Source organism: Cervus canadensis, chromosome 10, assembly GCF_019320065.1.
Source record: "Cervus canadensis isolate Bull #8, Minnesota chromosome 10, ASM1932006v1, whole genome shotgun sequence".
In the NCBI taxonomy this organism is placed as follows: Eukaryota; Metazoa; Chordata; class Mammalia; order Artiodactyla; family Cervidae; genus Cervus; species Cervus canadensis.
Window position 1 is genome coordinate 49769866 of NC_057395.1, and position 22254 is coordinate 49792119.

General features: G+C 39.9%; 1 protein-coding gene across 5 annotated transcripts in view; it reads right to left on the reverse strand.

Moving 5' to 3' along the window:
• SHLD1 (shieldin complex subunit 1) overlaps positions 1–22254 on the reverse strand; it is a 125711-nt gene that overhangs the window by 3316 nt on the left and 100141 nt on the right. The window contains exon 3 of one of the 5 annotated variants that reach the window (XM_043479398.1): positions 4928–4984. The exons of the other annotated variants lie outside the window; for them this stretch is intronic. Within the exon in view, the coding sequence (XP_043335333.1) occupies positions 4959–4984 (26 nt within the window). The 3' untranslated portion in view covers positions 4928–4958. The remainder of the gene's footprint in view (positions 1–4927; positions 4985–22254) is intronic. 5 annotated transcript variants of the gene reach the window in all.

Consider the following 22254-nt stretch of genomic DNA (forward strand, 5'->3'; position numbering starts at 1 on the left):
GCTAACTCAATTAATAGTTATAATAAAAATATTTGTACTTGCTAATGATGAAAAAAGTTGAATGATGCATTGGGTGAAATTTTAGAAAAGGAGGCAGGATTTGATGCTTTGACTCTAGTTTTCCTACCAGGTAGACATGACATCTTTCTGAGCTTTGGCTTTCTCATCTATAAAACAAGAGTTTTATTAAATGATCTCTCTCCCAGAACTTCTATGGTAATACAGGGAATAGAGAAGTATAATCCAAAGCATTAGAGTATACAAAAAGAAAGTAGACATAAGTTTTGTGAGACACATGCAGGGTCACATGTGGACAAGCATTCACTGATTCAACACACATTTAACAGCAATCTAATGATATCAGTGTAACTCATTACAAGTTGCTATGAAATACACAGAGGATGCTGAAGACCATGGCCTTCACCTGAAACTCACACTTCAACTAGACCTCAATTAGAAAGAGAAGACATACTTCTAGATATCAAACAACTGGAAAATACTCACAGGATATGTGTGTGTGTGTGTGTTGTAACTACACAAAGATGGGATGATATTGACTGGGGACAGTGTGGATACAAAGGATAAATGCAATGTTAGGGAAGGATGAGCATGTAGCAGAAATAGTGAGGGATGCCTCTTTGGAGAAGGTTAATTGCAGTCTTATTATGAAGGGAGCAGCAATCAGAGACCATGGAAACAGAAGGAGGGTTAGTGAACAAGGGCCATGTGGCAAGAAGCAGCAGAAACTAAACAACTCCATGGCTGGTGTCAATATCCTCTTCTACTAGTTGGCTATATTTTCAGCAGCCTGAGAGCCAGCATGGAGGCAGAAGGAGAGAGAATTCATAGATTGGCCAGAGAGATTCCTGGGACAGACAACAGAGACCATGACTTTTTAAAGAATTTAGTGGCAGAGATGGTATATCTATTACACTGGATTTCAGCAAGCCTAAAACTATGGCCCAGGCCCCTCAATCATAAAAAATAAAATACAATTTTTTAAAAAGAAAAAGAAATTTCCTTTGTTGTTGACATGTCCAGAACTTCTGCCTAAATTCCCCACAGTAAGCCCCTTACTTATCTGCAGCCTCCTGGATGGGTGGAGTGTGAGGGAGGCAGAGGCTGGCTTCTTTCTGGTCCTGGTGTCAGAGAAACAGCAGGAGATGACTTCCTAGCCACCTGACTTGGAATGCTAAACACACTTTCCAATAGCAACTTTCTTATCCATATAGGTCAATAGGTTCTATAATGTGGAAGGTGACATGAATAGACAGAGTGGAAAGTTTGGGATCATCTAAAGCAGAGTGATTCATAACACAGTTTCCAAAGTCAAGTAGACCCAAATTAAAATCCCTGCTCTGCCAAGTTCAAATTTTGCAAACACTAAGTAAATTAATTAACATCTCTGAGACTCAGTCTGTTCATGTGAAAAATGGAAATACTACCAGTTATCAGCTCATGATTCTCATGTTGTGAGAATTGACTAAGATAATACATGCAAAGCGCTTAACCCAACTTGAAAAATGGTTGATTCCAGGCTGTGATAGGGAAGTATAAGCCCAGAACATGAATCCATAAAATAATTGAAAGTTTGATGAGACAGGCTATTGACAGCTCATAATACCTCCCCATAAGATACTTATTAGTTATGAAAGGAAAAAGAATAACTTTATATATAGTGGAGAAGCATGGCAGGTATCACCATACACAAGGGATCTAACAGCAACATCAGTAACAGGACAAATCAAAATCATGTGTGACCTGATCCGGTGAACAGGAAGGCCCAGCATCACTTCTCGGAGAGTCCTGCCAAAGGTACAGCACCTGAACCAATTACGACGAAGTGGCGGACAAAACCAAATCAAGAGAAATTCTACAAAATGAATGGCCCGTACTCTTCCGAAGTGCCAAGTTCATGAAAACCAAAAAATGGCTGAGCAACTGTTCCAGACTAAAGGAGGCTACAGAGACAGGACAACTAAATGTAGCATGGGACTTCCTCTGGCTCCTTTTGCAGAACATTCTTGGGCCCCTTGAATGGGGTCTGGGGATTAGACGGCAGTAATGTGTTACTGTTACTTTTCTGATTTTCATGGTTTCATTGGACTTTGTAAAAGAATGTCCTTATTTGTAGGAAAATCAGAGGTGGTAGGCAACAAGTTGGCAACTTACTCTCAAATCATGGAAAAAAAAAAAAAAACCTTTATATCATACTTGCAAATTTCTATGATTTGTTTCAAGAAAAAAAATTAAACCTGTGAAGGAATAATTGTTAAAATTTCTTTGGGTAGCCTACTATAAAATTTAAACAATCATAAAAGCCTTAGTGCAGGGATTGGCAAATACAGTTGCCTAACAAACATACTACCATTAGAGAGGTGAGGGGAAAGGGAAAAGGGAAGGATCCCACCATGGCAGGGCGAGGTGCCCCTTTCCACCTTCTTTCCCACAGATGATCTGGTTCTGGGTGTAAAGGCAGGAAGCCAGGGGCTGGGGAGGGTCAATGGGAAGAAGTGGGGAGAGAAGGAGAGCTATGCAGTGACACTCCAAGTAGTAGGGAGTGTACTTATTAAACAGCTGGTCAATAACTTGGATATGCAGATTTAAAACTTCTCATCTGTGTTTCATTTAACTTTTGAAATTCAGTGTCCATGGAAGAACCTAAAAACCTAGCCTGTCACCTCTATTTTCAGGCAAATGTCAAGCAGCTGGCAACTCATCTTCAAAGAGACCCTCCTTCCCCTTTCCAGAAGAGTAATGGCAATATGGATTGCGTTATTTACTACGTCAGTTCTTTTGAACACTGCTTTTAGTTCATTTCAGACTTTAATTTCCTTTTAAAATTTGCTTTTCCACCGACTACAAAGTCACCTCTTTAATCATGTGGCTGTGGTGAACTTTTGGATATATTACTGTTTCTTCACCAGTATACAAAGCCAGCCACTTCTTTTCCTGATGTACCTACACACAGACAGAAGATGGATATCTGATTACTTGGTCAGTTCCTGCTCCGTGGAGCATCCTCACAGATATACTCAAACCCCACCTTATTCTACCTGTTGCTAGAGCTCTGACTTGTAGGGCTCTCAACTGGGGATAGAAATGTCTACTCTAGGGACAGATTGGGGATGCTTTTGTGAGGGGGACCCAGGATGTAAACATCCTACAACGCATGGAAGAATCCCATATATCAGAGAATCATCCTTTCCCCAAATCCCAGTAGTGCCCCACACCCCCAGGGAGTGACTCTGGCTCAAAGGATTCTGGAAGGAGTGGAACGGAATGCTGAATCCCACAGAGTTGTAACAGATTGATTTGCTGAGCGCAGAAGAATTGATGCTTTTGAACTGTGGTGTTGGAGAAGACTCTTGAGAGTCCCTTGGACTGCAAGGAGATCCAACCAGTCTGTCCTAAAGGAGATCAGTCCTGGGTGTTCATTGGTAGGACTGATGTTGAAGCTGAAACTCCAATACTTTGACCACCTGATGTGAAGAGCTGAGTCATTTGAAAAGACCCTGATGCTGGGAAAGATAGAGGGCAGGAGGAGAAGGGGACAACAGAGGATGAGATGGTTGGATAACATCATCGACTCAATGGACATGGGTTTGGGTGGACTCCGGGAGTTGGTGATGGACAGGGAGGCCTGGCGTGCTGTGGTTCATGGGGTCGCAAAGAGTCGGACACGACTGAGCGACTGAATTGAACTGAACTGAACTAAAGGCATTTTTGCTATTGATACCTGCATAGTGAATGCCCTTCTGGGGGTCACCTGTTTGCACCATGCATTCCTTTTCTCCCAGGCTTTGAGAAGGCTTTTTATTTTCTCAGTGAGGGCCCCAATCCTAATAATTCTGGCATTATGTAAATTGGGTGGAATTTCCCTTTTTATTTCAATATACTTTCCATGGTGAGTAGATTTCCTTAGGATTTGAAAGAAGAAAGCAGGAAGGATGGGGCTTGACATCACAATGCTTTTGCATGCATTGCTTCCAGGGCAACTATCTACCAGAGGTAAACTGTTAAATTTTCTTTGACCAAAGAGAGTAGTGATAATATATAGATATTTAAGATTCTTATAGACCTAAGAACTACTTTTATATCTTTAGTTGTTATAGATGCTATTTGAGTTTAGTAATCCAAGACAATCAATTAGTATGGAGCATTTGAGATTAATTGTTGTATTCTGAGATTAATGCCATTAGCCTTCAGAAAGCCAGATATTTAATGAGAGTTTCTCCCAGTGAATCTTCCAAGGCTACTACTTCCGTGGTTGATAAATGCACAGTGGTATTTTTATCTCTATGAAACATTTTAGCTTTCAACTTTTAAGTTTCTTTTAGATGGATTTGATATTTAGAACTTTGCCTCCTCCATGCAGAAGCATCAATAGCCGCCTACTCTGCCTTATTTGTCCAGAGTTTCTTTTACCAGCAACTGCTAATTGGGAGGATCTGTGGCTTCAAGGCTGTATAGAGCTGACAGAAATCTAACCTAACACTTAATAAAAATATGGAAAATGATTAGGATTTAAAGAAAGAAGGAATATGTGGTTGTATAATCTCCTATGTTGCTTGGGCGGTGGGGAGGGGAGCTGCCCCTTTCTCAAGGTGCTGCATGGCACTCCCAAGGGTAGTTCTGTTGCCTCGGTTTGTCTGTTGGAGGCTCACTGGGTTCTGTGTGGCTCTAAGAAAAAGTCACAGGCATGAGAACAAGGAGAATGGGAGGAGGGGGTCACGTCCTGGTTAGGGGTGGTCACTCACTAGCACACTTTGGATGCACTGACTCATCTCCTTCATGACAGCAGTCAGAGGCCTCCCAACGTCCCTACATGGGTGACCTACCAATTTTAGTATAGCAGGGGCTGTGGCCCAAAGATCTGGGGCACCCCTCTGTTAGGCTGCATCTTCCTGTTCCAAACCTCACTTACTTTTCCTTCCTTTATATCCTCTTCTTTCCTCTCATTCTTGCTGCCTCACTCCATACTCAGTGAAGGAAAAGAAGAGTGAGCAGGATCACTGGATGAACAAGAACAAATCCTACCTCCAGCCCTACAGACCTCAAAGAAATCAAACTGGTGCTGACACCTCTGCATCCTGACTTCTTTCCTGATCCCTGAGCATATCAAGAATGCTCTCCCCTCAAAACCAGGACTTCCCTGGTAGTCCAGTGGCTAAGACTCCATGCTCCCAATGCAGGGGACCCAGATTCAATCCCTGACCAGGGAACTAGATCCCATGTGCTGTAACTAAGAGTTCACATGCTGCAACTAAAGATTCCACAGGCAGCAACAAAGATCCTGCATGCTGCAACTAAGATTGGTGCAGCCAGATAAATAAATAAATATTTTTTAAAAAAGAAAAGAAGGTTCCCTCTTCAAAGTCTTTGCACTTGCTGTTCCTCCCCATGGAACATGCTTATTGCACATATCTGCACAATCGGTTTCCACACCACCATCAAGTCTCTGCTCAGATGTTTGTTACCTTCTCAGTGAGGCCTTCTGTATTAGGATGGCCTAGGTTATGCTACATAACAAGCAAATCCCAAATCTCATAAAACAACAAATGATTATTCCTTACTACTTGCACTCTGTCATACTACTAGCGGATCTATATTATCCTTGCCCTTACCCTAGAATCCAGGCCACTACCTCAACATTGCTTAGTGACTATAGCAGATGGAACAGAGCATGGTAGGGCAGACAGTCACTGGAAGAGCACTGTCATTTCTGTTCACATATCAATGCCAATGTTAAGCTGTATGGCCAAACCTGATTTCAAAAGAATGAGGAAGAAAAATTCTCCTATAGGGAGAAGAAGAGATTACTGGTGAACAGTAATTCAGTCTGCCACACTTTTCTGGAGCACACTATTTAAAACTGTATTTCTTTCACTTCCTAGATCCTGGCTGTCCCTATTTCCCTTGTCTGTCTTATAGTTTCCATATAAACCTAACAGCATCTAATAATACATGATTTGTTTGTTTACTGTCGATCTTCTCCTACTCAAGGTTTTTTTGTCATTCTCATTATCTGTTGTATCACCATGGCCAAGCACATGGTAGATACATTAAAAAAGTTTTGATGTTTTGTTTTATTTGATAAGTTTTACTTTCAAATGTACATGTAAATGTGTGTATTACTATGGTGACCAGTATTCACTAGGGTGACTGGGACGTCTGCCCAGGAAAACCTCAGTTTGTGCCTGTTGTCTCAATTATTTATTAATAGTATCCCTTTTCACTCTCAAAAGGGCCCTGGATTATATCCACTATATGAACATATGAATCATGATATATTACACTTATAAGCTGATGCTGGAGGAAGGGGCAGATATATTTTGGTCAACAGTGAGACATTCCACCACACACACCTGGGGGCAAGATAGGGGAGGATTGAGTTTTGATGCCAGAAATAATCCCAGTCTGTGGTATAAATAATGTACCTATAGATTTTTGTTTGTTGGTTTTTACTAAACCTTCTGTGGATTTGTTCTATTGTATTCCAAGAAAATCCTCTTTTTCTACCCCTGCTTTTTCATACCTGGTATTTTTCCTACCCACTTGCTATCTAAGAAATTTTGATTACTGCCCTGCAAGTGAAGGGCTTCAGTTCACTCTACTCTATCAGCAACTTGCTTAGATTCCTCTTTCTGGTTTCATCTGGCTGTCCCCCACCCCTCAAGGAATAGCATCAGCATTGTTATTCCTCATCTCATTAGTAACATAAAATTAATGACCAGAAAAACATAAGCTTAAGCCTCCTTTTGCCCAATGGCTTATACATTTTAGAATCTGCAAACCATTTCTTTAAGGGACATAAACCACATACTCATAAGGAAAGGCAAGGAGATGCTGGTATTAGGATATTTAATCCAAATTAACACTTCAAAGGATGGACGGTGTGGTCAGGTGCTTTTGAAACCACAGTCTAGGTCTGTACTTACATCTTTTTGAAAGTAAAATCATGGATGAATCACCCAACAGATGCCAAGGGCAGAGAACAGAGTCCTGTAAATGGCAACTGCTGAGAAATAAAATAAATGCTGAAAAAATTAAAAAAATACGTGTCATAGGTGAACAGCCCTAAGAGTAGGTGCCCAGAGCAATTAACAAAGGTCAGTCTCTACTGTCTGATTTATAAACAATCTTACTTTTACCTTGGCATTTTATATTTTTTCTGAAGAGATTAAAATTCAAAAATTTCTGAAGAGATTAAATTCTGAAAATTACAGAGAACAATAAAATCCAAGTTCACACCACTCCAGATTGACAATTACCTAATGACATATTTGCTTCAAATCTTTTTTTCCTATTAAAGAAGAATTAAACAATTCAATTAAAGTTGACATATAAGTAGAAATTCCCACATAGAAACTGATTTCTTCTAGCCCATTTTTATACTTTACATATATAAGTATCCATAAGCAAGACAGAGTGTTGCTTTGTGTGTGGTGGTCTTTTCAATTTTATTTTCAAGATACAAAGTTTTGCTTTATAGTATTCTAATGTAGGAATATACTGCATTATTTTTCATCCATTCTCTTGCTGAAGGCCATGTAGATTGTGTCTAATTTTTCACTATCACAAACATGGCCTTAGTGAGCCCTTGTGTACTTATGAGACTTTCTCTGGAAATACATCCTGGAGTGGAATTGCTGAGTTAAAGGAAACATGCGTTTTCAATTTCATTATATCCTGCCAAATCACTTTCCCAAGTGGTTGCAGCATTTATAGTCCCACCAGCGCTGTCTAGCTTTTCCTGTTTCTCCATAGCTTTGCCAAACCCTGATACTATCAGACGCTTCAAGCTCTATCTCCTTAATGGGTTCACATTTCCCTGATTACTCCTATGCTGAGCTGCTTTTCACATGGGTTTCCTTACTGTAAACTGTCTGTTAATGTTCTTTACCATTTTCCTTTCGAGTTTCTCTTTTCTTTTTTTTTTTAATGGCTTATAAAATTATAAAGAAAACAATATCTTTTCTGACTTTTCTCCAATTAATTTTAAGACCAGATTTTTCCAGACTGAAGGAGATTTAAAAAAAAAAAATGTGAGGATGAAAAAAAGACTACATGAAAAGCCTCAAGTCCTGTTTTTGTTTTAACCGCAAACCTGCTTCCCAAGCAAAACAACCGTCTAGGTGTTAGTTTATCACTACCAAAAAGTGATACTGTGTTTCTACTCCATTTAATAAAAAGTCATGACCCAGGGGACAGGAACAAATCCAGCTTATTGAATCTCATTTTCCAGACAAGAAAATTGAGACAGGACCAAGTCTCCAGAGTCACTTGATGAAGGGACTGGCAAATAGAACACACAAAAAAGGCTAATAGGCTCATTATTTTTCTTAATGAGAATCACTTTCATATAACTACCATTTGCCACAATGAGGACCACTGATGGTGATGATGGGCCAGGTAGGGTGTTCAAGAGTCTCCCTAGATGATTCATAATCAACATTTAGAAACCACAAGCTTAGATACTAGAAATGCTTAACAATTCTCTTCTTTACTATGAGACTGAGGCTTAGCCCGAGGCTTGATTTTAAAAACAACTTGAATTTGGCTCTTCTTCTTTTCTTGTTCAGTCGCTCAGTTGTGTCTGACCCTTTGGAGACCCCAGTGGACCCCAGGTGAAGGCTTCCCTGTCCTTCACCATCTCTCGGAGCTTGCTCAAACTCACATCCATTGAGTGGGTGATGCCACCAACCATCTTGCTCTCTATCGTCTCCTTCTCCTGGCTTCAATCTTTCCCAGCATCAGGGTCTTTTCCAGTGAGTCAGTTCTTCACATCAGGTGGCCAAAGTATTGGAATTTCAGCTTCAGCATCTGTACTTCCAATGAATATTCAGGAATGATTTCTTTTAGGATTGACTGGTTTGATCTCCTCACAGTCCAAGAGACTCTCAAGAATCTTCTCCAACACCACAGTTCAAAAGCATCAATTCTTCAGCACTCAGTCTTCTTTATGGTCCAACTCTTACATCCATACACGACTACTGGAAAAACCATAGCTTTGACTCTACAGACCATTGCCAGCAAAATAATGTCAATGCTTTTTAATATGCTGTCTAGGATGGTCATAGCTTTTCTTCCAAGGAGGAAGCCTCTTTTAATTTCATTGCTGTAGTCACCATCTGCAGTGATTTTGGAGTCCAGTAAAATAAAGTCTGTCACTGTTTCCATTGTTTCCCCATCTATTTGCCATGAAGTGACAGGACTAGATGCTATGATCTTTAGTTTTTGAATGTTAAGTTTTAAGCCAGCTTTTTCACTCTCCTCTTTCACCTTTATCAGAAGGCTCTTTAGTTTCTCTTTACTTTCTGCCATAAGGATGGTGTCATCTGCATATCTGAGGTTATTGATATTTCTCCCAGCAATCTTGGTTCTAGCTTGTGCTTCATCCAGTCCGGCATTTCACATGATGTACTCTGCATGTAAGTTAAATAAGCAAGGTGACAATATACAGCCTTGATGTACTCCTTTTCCAATTTGGAACCAGTCTGTTGTTCCATGTCTGGTTCTAACTGTTGCTTCTTGACCTGCATACAGGTTTCTCAGGAGCCAGGTGAGATGGTCTGGTATTCCCATCTCTTTAAGGATTTCCACAGTTTGTTGTGATCCACACGGTCAAAGGCTTTAACATAGTCAATGGCGCAGGAGTAGATGTTTTTCTGGAATTCTCTTGCTTTTTCTCTGATTCAATGGATAATATTTTGTTAAGTAGCAATTAAGTTACTGGAACAGAGAACCTGACCCTTTCACTATTAGAAAAGCCATGGGGAGTCACCTGGTTCAACTCTCCTCACTTTCTGGATCAGAACATTTTAGCTAGAGCTGGAACAAGAACTGTGGTCCCCACAAACACAGAGAACAGATTTGTGGTTGCCAAAGGGAAGGGCTGGTGGGTGAGGGATGGACTGGAAGCCTGCAGTTAGCAGATGCAAATTATTACATATTGAATGGATAACAACAAGGCTTGCTATATAGCTCAGGGAACTATATTCAATACTTTTTTTTTTTTTTTTGCTTCACTGGGTCTTCATTGCAGCACACAGGCTTCTCTCGTTGTGGTGCATAGCCTTAGCTGCCCCGAGACATGTGGGATCTTAGTTCCCCAACCAGTGACTGAACCCTCGTCCCCTTTATTGGAAGGCAGATTCTTATCCATTGGACCAGCAGAGAAGTCCCTGTACTCAATATCATGAGATAAATCATTATGGAAAAGAATATTTTAAAACATATATGTGTGTGTGTGTGTGTGTGTGTGTGTGTGTGTGTGTGTGTGTGTGTGTAACTGAAACATTTTGCTGTACAATAGAAATTAACACAATATTGTAAACCAACTATACTTCAATTTTCAGTTCAGTTCAGTCACTCAGTTGTGTCCAACTCTTTGTGACCCCATGAACCGCAGCAAGCCAGGCCTCCCTATCCATCACCAACTCCCGGAGTCTGCCCAAACCCATGTCCATTGAGTCGGTGATGCCAGCCAACCATCTCATCCTCTGTCATCCCCTTCTCTTCCTGCCCTCAATCTTTCCCAGCATCAGGGTCTTTTCCAATCAGTCAGCTCTCTGCATCAGGTGGCCAAAGTATTGGGAGTTTCAGCTTCAAAATCAGTCCTATCAATGAACACCCAGGACTGATCTCCTTTAGGATGGACTGGTTGGATCTCCTTGCAGTCCAAGGGACTCTCAAGAGTCTTCTCCAACACCACAGTTCAAAAGCATTAACTTTTCGGCACTCAGCTTTCTTCACAGTCCAACTCTCACATCCATACATGATCACTGGAAAAACCATAGCCTTGACCAGATGGACCTTTGTTGGCAAAGTAATGTCTCTGCTTTTTAATATGCTATCTAAGTTGGTCATAACTTTCCTTCCAAGGAGTATTGTCAAAAAGAAAAAAGAACTGTGACCCCTCGGCCTCGTCCACGTTCTGAGCACCAGGAACCCTGAGATGAGATGACCAGGTGAGGCCATCACACAAAGGACCTAAGCTTCTTCAGGAACCTTTGGGAATTATGAGCTTCAAGGTATCATTTAAGACAATCATTTTAAAGTATTTTTTCCCCCTCCCAAACTATTTTAAAAACCTCATTTACATGGGAATTTTCAGCAAATTTGTTTCATATCCAGGCCTAGCTAGTAAGGAACAATTGTGAACAGAAAGGAAAAGCAAATGATTTGGATTTAGGTTGCTATAGCAACATTACTATTTTGAATATAGCTGTTTATTTCAGCAGAGTTAATTTAAATGTGGGTGGCTAATTAAGAGGATGCTTGAAACTTTAACTTCAACCTTCACTGTAAGAAAGAGTAAGCACTTTAAACATGATGCTTGAAGTGTTGCTGGAGACACACTTAGTAAGAAGATCATGCTCCTCTGCTGGAGAAGCAGAAACCTGATCTGTTTTCTTTGAAGAAGGCAGGCCTACTCACAATCTGTCCAAATCCACGAGTCAGTATTTCCTAATTGTGAGATTTAAAGGGGAACAGAATTCCTACCAAAACCGAGCCAGTTCCACTGTTGACATCACTAGCAAGACTTTCTGAGACTGACAAGGAAAGTCAGTTTCTCTACACACAGCAGTATTTTTGTTAGATGCATGTTTATGTAAAGGGCTTCCCTGGTGGCTCAGCAGTCAAGAATCCATCTGCAATACAGGAGACACGAGTTCGATTCCTGGGTTGGGAAGATCCTGTGTGAAGGAAATGGCAACCCACTCCAGTATTTTTGCCTGGAGAATTCCATGGACAGAGGAGCCTGATAAGCTACAGCTGATGGGGTCGCAAAGATTCGGACACGACTAAACAACAACAAATACTTGTGTAAACATATTTCACTCTATATCAAATCAAAGTCAAGTATATCTATGAAGTGACAGACTGAATTGGAAGCAAACAGACCAGACCATATTTATGTATGTAAATATATCACTGAATGTTCCCTCTTCAAAGTGATCACCTTTGGGGGCAAGGGTAAGCTCTTAATTTAAAAATGTTGATGCTGCTGAGACCATTTTGGAGTTTCTTTAGAAAATGTCTTAAAAAAAAAATATATATATATATATATATATATATATATATATATATAAAAGAAAATGTCTTTACTTGCTCTGGAAACTTCTTCTGTATGTCCTTATTAGTGGCAAATCTCCATTCTTGGAGGACAGAACTAGCTTTTTGGAAAATGTCAAGAGGCATTAGGAACAAAAACTGATAAATTATGTAGGTGATCATGCAAGGTAACAGGGCTTAGGTTAAAAAACAAGGTTTATCTCCAAAAGGAAATTACTTTTCTTATGTCTCACATGCTGGTTCTAAAAGCAGTTCCCACAAGGGAACTTCAAAGTTAGTTCTATGCAACGGCAGGCAGCATGGTTTCAGTGTACATATATTTTCACATCTGCTAAAGGACAGACTAATGTGGTTTTAATTTCTGGCTATTGTAAAAAAACTCTCATAATCATAGACCAGAAATCTGAATGCTTTTGTCCTGACAGACAAGACACTGGCAGACTTTGTATTTAGAAGACTTGAATTTGAATCCTATCGTGGCCACTTACTGGGTATGTGACCATGGGAAAGTTACTTAACATCTCTGAATCTCCATGTCCTCATCTGTAAAATGGAAATAACAGCTCCTGCCTCATAGGACCATTGTAAGAACTAAATAATCTTTCAGTATAAAACCTAGTGTGGGACCTCCCTGGTGGTCCAACGGTTAAGAATTTGCTTGCCAAAGAAGGGGATATGGATTCAACCCTTGGTCTGGGAAGATTTCACATGCTGTGGGGCTACTAATTTTGTGTGCCACAATTACTGAGCCCAAGCGCCCTAGAGCCTGTGCTCTGCAACAAGAGAAGCCATCACAATGAGAAACCTGCACACTGCGAAAAAGAGTAGACCCCATTTGCTGGAAATAGAGAAAGTCTATGCATAGCAACAAAGACCCAGCACAGCCATAAATAAACAAATGTTTAAAAAACCTAGTGTGCAGTAAGTGTCCAACAAATATACACTACTTTATAATTATCACAGTGACAAGAGTAATAGCAGCAGCAGAGTTGTCACATGTAAGTATTAAGCTATGTGTCATTTAGCATCTAGGGTTGTGTTTTATTTTTTCGGCCACTCTGTATGTAGAATCTTATTTTCCTGACCACAGATTGAACCCATGCTCCCTGCATTGAACACACAAAGTCTTAATCACTAGCCCACCAGGGAAGTCCCAGCATCTAGGATTTTAAAAAGTGAATTGTAAATGCTGCTGTAGATCTTCTCTGCAGTGATAAATGAATATCATAAGCAAAGTCCAGATGAACAAGCATTCATTTTGGACTAGAAGGAATATCACTTTTAACTATTGCCGTATCCTGGCATCAGAATTAGTAGGATGCATCAGAGTGAACACTGCCCATCTCACAGCAGCGGGACTATGACTACAGAGAGGTCCCAAGTGCATGCTATGCAAAGCAAACACAATCCCATCGTGGGTGGGAACAGCAGGTGCCTCAGCGTGTGGGCATGTCACACACAGAAGCTCAGGCTGCTGGAACCCTCATCTGTCCCCCAAGGTGCACCAGCCCCAGAGTGTGGGTGGGACTGAAATGACTCAACCTCCAGGGAGTCTCATGGAGGAGGGGGGGTGGTTTTGGAAATAGATGGAGATCAAGTGAAGAACTTCAGGGAAAAGTTTATATTAATAAATACACTGAAGAAAGAGAAACAGGCTGCTGGGGAAAAAAAAAAAAAAAGATTGAGAAACTAGGGAAGAAATGATCTGGGTTCAAAGAATGACCCCCAGCTGACTCAGAAATGTAGTGTGACTTAAATTTTAAAAGGGAAGATGAAACTGGGAAATGCAATGAGAACAATTATAAGAGATATTTCTTAATTTCCTTCTCTCTCCTTCCTTCCCCCACTAACAGCTAAATCTAAGAAGGGCAAAGCTTTGAGCCTTCTCTTCTGTAACAAATAATTTCAGAGAACACAGAAAACTCAGCAGAAGTAGGAAAAAAGCCATAAACAAAATTTTTATATAGTATAATATACAGCCTATGCAGAAGATGCTTATAAACAGAAGAGAAAGCTGCAGAAAGCTGAGGCTGACTGAATGACAGAAAATATGGGATGTGGGGGTTTAGGATGTATTTGTGTAGAAAATGTTTCTAACATGGAAACATGAGCTAGACAAGAACTAGGAGGTACAAATATGGAACTGAATTTCCACCTTTACAAGGACATGGCAAATAGTCGCTGTGACCAAACATCTAAAAATGCTGGGTAAAACTTTAAAAAAAAATTTTCTTATAATGCATGACTGAGTTGGGATAAAATAAAGAAAGTCCTGAGAGACCAAGAGGAAAATAAAAGTGGGTAGTCCAAGAGCAAAGTGAGTCCTGAGCTGGTGCCTAGAACCTAGTATATCAGTTTTAATGTCCACACAGCATTCAGGACAGAAAGCCTAGATCATAGGAAGATGGGGGCCTGAAAGGAAGCTCATCGCACAAGGCTGAGAGTCCTGAAGCTCCACCCTCAGAGAAACGATGAACTAGAAAAAAAATATGCCATGAAAAGGGTTGTAGAAATTTCCCTGGTGGTCCAGTGGTTAAGACTCTGAGCTTCCACTGCAGGGGACATGGGTTCAATCCCTGGTCAGGGAACTAGGATCCCACATGACATGCAGTGAGGCCAAAATAATTTTTTAAATAAAAAATAAAAATAAAGAAAAGGGTTACACTTTAAAAAAAAAAAACAAAAACAAACTTGTCTGTCTTGGCTTTGCTTTAAGTGGAGAGAAAAAAAGAACCATCTCACCAGAGATATAACCGTGAGCCAGACCTCACATATACATGTGGCCTGAGTTGAGATTATTTTGTAGTCAAAATCCTCTAAGCCAGGTATATATTTTAATACGGTTCCAGACTGAAGTGCACTCTTATGTTTGGAGAAAGCAAATGCAAATCCTTTTAGAAGACTGTACTCTCAACTCCAAATCTCAAAAGAAACTTACATAAAGTTCCATGGAATATGAGTTTCCAACAAAAACAACACTCAAAAAATACATATTGAAACAAGGCACCTTTATTGAGAGGGGAAAAACAAAAGAAACAGCACTGGAATGAAACTCATGGAAACAGATCACTGAAATTAGCACAGAATATAAAATAAATATGCTTGTGTTAAATAAAATAGGGAATAGGAAATTTGACTAAAGAACAAGAGACTGAAAAATAAACAGGTAAATCAGAAACAGAAGTTTAAAAGCTTAGGAAAATGTAAAATTATAATAATATTTATTTATACTTCAGTAGCTGGGTAAAAATAGAAGATTAGACACTGCAAAACAGAGAATTACAAAATGGAAATCAGATTTGAAGATATTACTCAGAATTTAGCACAGAGACACAAAGAGAGAAAACAAAACAAAAGAAAATTAAGAGATGTGTAAGTCAAAGTGAGATGTTCTAATTGGAATTTCAGAAAAAGACAATACAGAGAACATAGGAAAGGCAATGCACAATAAGTTAATGGGTGAGAATGTCTTAGAACTGATAAGAGCATGAATTCTCAAATTTAACAATCACAATATTTGCAAGCAGGCTAAATAAAAAAGATACTATTCCACTGCTTTCTTGCTTGCATTGCTGCTATTGAGACATCAACAATCAGCTTAATTATCATTCATTTATAAGCAATCTGTCTTTTCTTTATGGCTAGTTTTAGGATTTTTATTTTTGCCTTTGATAATCTATTATCTTATATCTATTGGGCTCTACATTTTGTTTCCCAAAAATTTCATTCCGTAATGAGTTAATTATGCAAAGTCATTCCACTTCAAAGTTGTTCTAGTTGGTTTTATTAAAAAATGTAGATGCTTTTATTAACAATGTTTTGCAGATGTTATTTTCTCTCTCTCTAATCAACTGTTTTCATATGTTTTTCAAAAATTACTAATTTGATCTTCGTAGGTCAGCTCATGCTGCTACTCTAGTGCCCTCAGCATTACAATACTAATTGTACAGCCACTGACCTACAGACCAAGCACCCTTTTAGAAAAAAAGGAAAATAATTAGTTTTACTGTTTCATGATATTCACTCTCTTTGAAGAGATCATATAAAAGAAGCAATATAGCTTAATTTTAAGAAAGTAAATTTTTGGTGCTTCCCTGGTGGTCTAGTGGTTAACAATTTGCTTGCCAATGCAGAGGACGTGAGTCTGATCCCTGATCAGGGAATTAACATCCAGCACACAGAGGGGCAACTAAGCCCATGCGCCACAACTACTGAGGCTGCCAGCAGCAACTACTGAGGCCTGTGCACCCCACAGCCTGTGCTCTGCAACAAGAGAAGCCACTGCAGTGAGAAGCCCAAGCACACATCGCAACTAGAGAGTAGCCCCTGTTCAACCTAACTAGAGAAGACCTGAGCACAGTGATCATGATCATGATTAAAAATAAAAAATAAAAATTTTTTTAAAGAAAGTAAACTTCCTTTTAGCTAGCCAATGAATTATGCCAACCATAAGAAGATAAACAGAGACAAAGGTTATGACTCACAAGTTATTAGTGGTAACATTTACAGCTTTATTGATCTTTTTGTTACCTAAGGTCCTTCTTAAATTTATTCCATTTCACATATAAATGAAATAATTTTCTTCATAAACCTAGGAAGGGGTATCAATTTGTAGGCGACAATGAAGAAGGAAAAAGAGGAAAATGACCTAGTTATACTGGTCATTCCAGACAATTACTTTTTTGACCTCTGAGTGGCAAAATCTCAACTGTATTTAAAACTTCAGCTCCTTTTAAAAGGAGCCCCACAAATCCCATGCACACAATAAATTTTTCATGCACATTTCTGTTTTCCTATACCTTGACCTAGGTAGTAGCTAATTGGGTATATATATATATATATTTTTTTTTTCTTTTTACGTATGTAAAATCCACCAAGCTGAAACACAAAAGACTCATGTACTTCACTGTATAGAAACTGTATCTCAATTAAAAAAATATTTACACACACACACACACACACACTCCCTGTCTTCAATAAGTCTTGAATGTGGCACAGACATTAAGTTTTTTAAAAAAGATTCACAGATGATTCTAATGTTTTTTTTTTTTTTTTTTGGCTCCATCAATTTATTTTTGGTAGATATTAGTTAATCTCATATATTAAAATCACATATCTGGAATCTGGAAAAATGGTATAGATGATACTATTTGCAAAGCAGAAATAGAGATGTAGATGGAGAGAACAAAGGTATGGATACCGAGGGGGAAAGTGAAAAGTGAAAAGTCAGTTGTGTCTGACTCTTTGCGACCCCGTGGACTGTAGGCTACCAGGCTCCTCAGTCCATGGCATTTTTCAGGCAAGAGTACTGGAGTGGGTTGCCATTTCCTTCTCCGATTCTAATGTTTAACATTTCATGTTTGGTTAGTTTCAGCTGCCCCAAGACACCTAGAACATGTGTTAATTAAAATAGCCACCCAGCAAATAATTGTTTCAATAAACATATGAATGAATGAATGAACCAACAAACTAATAAATATCTACGTTATTCATGGTTGTAGGTATACCATTGATTGAGGTCAGAAAAAGCTCTAAGAATGTCAAAAAGGGGAGGCGGGGCATGCCACATGTTTTGGGCTTCCCTGGCGGCTCAGTGGTAAAGAATTCACCTGCAGTGCAGGAGATGCAGGTTCGATCCCTTGGTAGGGAAGATTTCCTGGAGGTGGAATGGCAACCTGCTCCAGTATTCTTGCCAGGGAAATTCCATGGACAAAGGAGCCTGGGGGGGCTACAATCCATGGGGTCACAAAGAGTCAGATATAACTGAGCAACTTAAGCACGCTACATGCTTTAGGCCCGTTAAATGCCTTATTGCCCCGCATTACAACTCTATAAGGGAAGGTGACTGTTCCTGATCTTTAGTTGCAGCCAACATAAGTCACTTTGGCTACCTTAAACAGAAAGAGAGGTATAATACAGCTCATGACATTGTTGGGAGAATCGCAGAGACAGACTCTAAGATGAACTTTTAGGAATTACTCTTCAAATCACTCAGCAGAACTGGACAGACAAAGGTGCTGCTGAAACCTAAAAAACCAGGAAGCTGCTGCTACAAATGCTGCTCCAATCTCAGTTTCTGCTACAATTTGGAAGTTCTCAATCAGGAAGCTGCCTGTCCAGTCAGGAAGCTATTACTACAGCAGCTGGTTTCGGAACCACACTGCCTCTGCCATTATCCACACCAGCTAGAAACGAAATGAAGGTCCAGGCCCCATCTCCCACATAACCTTCCCACATAACCTAGGCCTGAATTCAGAGGTTTATAGGAATGTATTTGATTAGCAGATCTAACTCCAGAATACTAGCTGTAAGATCTAGAAATGGAAACTTCCAACCCTGTGTAAAGCAAGAGAGAATGCTAGGAGGAGGCTGGAATGGGCATTAAGTGGGCTAATTAATAGATAAGGAAACTGAATGAAGCACAGAGATTAAGAAACTTGGTCAAAGACACACAGCTAGTAAGTGGCAGGGCCAGGATTCAAACCCAGGAAGTGGAACCAAAGACTAATAAGGCATGGGAGGAGGAGGAAGAAATGTTGCTGTTTTGTCTGAGTCTTTGCGGCCCCATGGACTGAAGCCCACCAGGCTCCTCTGTTCATAGGATTCTCCAGGCAAGAATACTGGAGTGGGTAGCCAGTCCCTTCTTCAGGGGTTCTTCCTGATTCAGGGATTGAACATGGGTCTCCTGCATTCTTTACCACTGAGCCACCTGGAAAGCCTGAGACTAAAAACCTGAGACTAAAGCTGGTGGAATATTCTCTGTTATCTGATACTTTATTTCCACACATTCTTAGCATAATTCAGTTTGTTAATCTGCCTCTCTGTCTCTCTCTCTCCATCTAGTCACCCACCTATCCATTTCTCTCTATGAGAATGACCCTGATGGCAGAATAAAAACACTAAACTGTATCCAATATAAATACATCAATAAGTATGGACTAAGGCTGAGAGGAGTGAGAAGGGTCATTTCCAAATTATAGGATGGACATGTTGAAAGTTCCCCACAAAGGAGTGTGTGTCAGCTACTTTTTAAAGACTGTAAATTCAGAAAATTTCTGTAATTCAGAAAACGCTTCATTTGACATGACAAGTTATAAACTACAAATCAGTTTGGGAAGGGTAGATATTTGCTGAAGATTAAGTGCATGGCAAAGGTACATCATTAAATCTGAAGTAATTAAAAAGTTCAGTTTGGTATCATATACATCCACTCCATCTTTAATGAGCACACAGCCTCAACAACCATGAGCCATAGTCCTACCCATGGTAAAGAAAGAAATGATAAATGTCTTCAGCATGACTTCCAATAAAGTGAGCCTGAATTAATTATTTTGTGTGCAAGTGCAAATGGATTTGGTTAAACAAATGAGACTACCCACCAAGGACATCAGCCAGATACTGGACTGAATTCACATTAATCAAATGTACATCAGACTGAATCAGTGACATATGCATAGAAGCAGGGCTGCTTAAAACTCATATTTTGATTCTTAATTTTTATGTTTTTAAAAGTAATATAGGCTCAGAGCTTTTATAAGTCAGATGAGGCTAAAAGTCTGACAACGAGCAACAATACTTCCTGTCTCCTTCAGCATCCTCCCCATTGCTCAGAGTCGACACTCCAATTTGCCATTCCTTCTGGTTTTTAGAATCTTTTTATGTCTAATGAACATGATCCTATATGATAACTTATCAATCTTAAGACACTGTATGTTGACATTAGGCCCCATCACACACATGCCCCTGTGCAGACTTATCTTCCCCTGTTCTCTAAACACAATTATGCCCAGTTTTAAAATTAAATCAACATTTAGTTTTAAGTTATGATAACTATATAAAGTTGTCATTGATTTATTGTACAATATTACTATTTTTGTGCTTGTTATTCCTCTTTTACATTTGCTTGCTTTGCTACCTACACTCCCCAAGAGCCTCTCAGTGTAACTTCCACATGTCCATTTGGCAGAACAGCCTCAGCTCCCCAGCCTGCTGAGCACTTGCCTCAGCAGCTCTCCACCCTCAGGCTCCAGACCTGCTCCATGGCTGTTGACCCAGGTCTCCCCCTTGTTGCTTTCCTAAATTTTTTGTATTATTTCAGTGATGATTTCCTCTACCCCACTTTCTGTTTTATTTTTTGCAGATTTCTTCTGCTCCATCATTATCACTTTCTTCTGAGTTCTTTGTTTCTTATTCATCTTGGTTTCTACATTTTATGATGGAGGATTTCCACAAATATCTGCTAATCATTGGCTGTGAGTTCATAATTTAAGGGTGAGGCATTAAAATACTAACTGGAAGCTCTTGCCATGGGTAGGGCTTATAGACTGGTGGACTTCATGTAGGGTGACTGATATTCATTCAGGTTTTCCAGAGATGGATCCACTCATCTCCAAAGTGGCCATGAGGATGCTGTTTTAGATGGAAAGGCCCAGACAGTCCTTTCTGAGGAGATGGCATTTAACTAAGAAGCCCTACATGCAAAGAGAGAGGAAGTAATGCGAATATCTGGGGCAGATGGGTTTCAGACAGAGGAAATGGCAAATGCAGATTCCCTGAAACAGAGACAGGTTTAATTAGCCAGCATGAGGACCAGCCAGGAGGCCCCTGTGGCTAGAGCAGAGGAAATAATGGGAAGACAGAAAGAACGATGTGCATTTATAGCTTATGGAAACAATTTTCACATAGACTTTGTCAGAGACTATTAAAAAGCCTAGTATCAAAATATTTCATTATAGTTTATAAAAATGAATCTGAATCATTTTTACAGTACTTGACATCAGACAAAAAAAGATCATGGTGACTTGCCTTTGTTTGGTTAATCAGGCAAGCTAACAGATATGTGAAATTATTTATCCCTATTCAACCTTGTGAAGATTATGAAAAATGAGAATCTATACCTCATAAACACTTACACTAGAGACACTGAATAAGATATAAATCTGTTCACACATCTGAGCTAAATCAAAGGAAGCAGCTCACATTGTTGAGAAAAACTGAAAGCGTAAAAAAAAACCCAACCGGTTGCCAAGGCAACAACAACAAAAAACTAGACAGAAAATATATTTCCCATCTTAAGCACAATCACATTCAAAAGCTCAGTATCTTCCTGCCCTGCTTTTGAAGTTTTATTTAACCTTCATTCAGTTATTCCTGGAGATGGGGCAAGAATTGAGAATCCATAGAACTTGAGTCTTTGTCAAAGCTGGGTGGCAGCAATGTACTAGTAAAAAGTATTTTAAGGGAGGGGAATAAACCCTCTGGTTCACAGACTAAGACATAAGAACTACCTTCTTGAAATTATTCTTTGATTTTTCCTGGATGACACGATTTTGCAGAGAACTTCCACTTATGAGCTGGACACCAAATGGTTACTGAGAGACTGGAAGGTCAAATAATGTGCTGGAGAATTTCCAGATCCTTCCCCTTGAACTTGTGCAATTTCAAAGGGTGACTCAGAGCTGACATTAAACACCATCTGTGCTTCTCCACCAGACACCCTGCTAAAAGCCCTGCTGTCCACAGGCTGCCAAACTCGGTCTTGACTCTCCCCTCGCCAGCTTTCTCTATCCAGAGGCTCCATTGCTTCCTGGAGTCCCTGTGCTCCATCCTCTATGAAGCCCACACAGGTTCCCAGGCAGAACTGACCCGCCCACCCCACAGCCCCCGGGTCTAGTATACAGCACCCAGTGGTTCTTCCACATCTGCTGAAAGCCTGTGTGTAGCTCTTTTCTCATCTGACTGTGGCTCTCTAGAGACAGAGACCCTGTCCTAGATACTGTGGTACATGTGCCCCACACAAGCCTGGGGAAAATGGTTTTAGTGAATAAAACAGAATGAATTAATATACTGCTCTAGATTTTAATGCTAAAGAACAATCTCAAAACACCATCAAAACAAGTAGCGGGAAGAATCTGGTAAGCTGGTCATGGGTAGAGGGAGGCAACTGTGTCTGGCTCCAGCTCAGGCCCTGGCCGGCTGTGTGACTAGTTGAACCTTCTTGTTTTTCAAACTGTGTCTGCAGAATGCCACCTGTGTCCAGAGGGTAGCAGGTGTTCATAAAAAAGGGGGCTTGAAGTTCAAGGTGGTAGGGTTGAAAGCATAAGGTAAGTCTTTTTTTTTTTATTTAAGGCAAGTCTTTTTACTGTAGACCTTTGTGCAACAGTGTCTTACCTG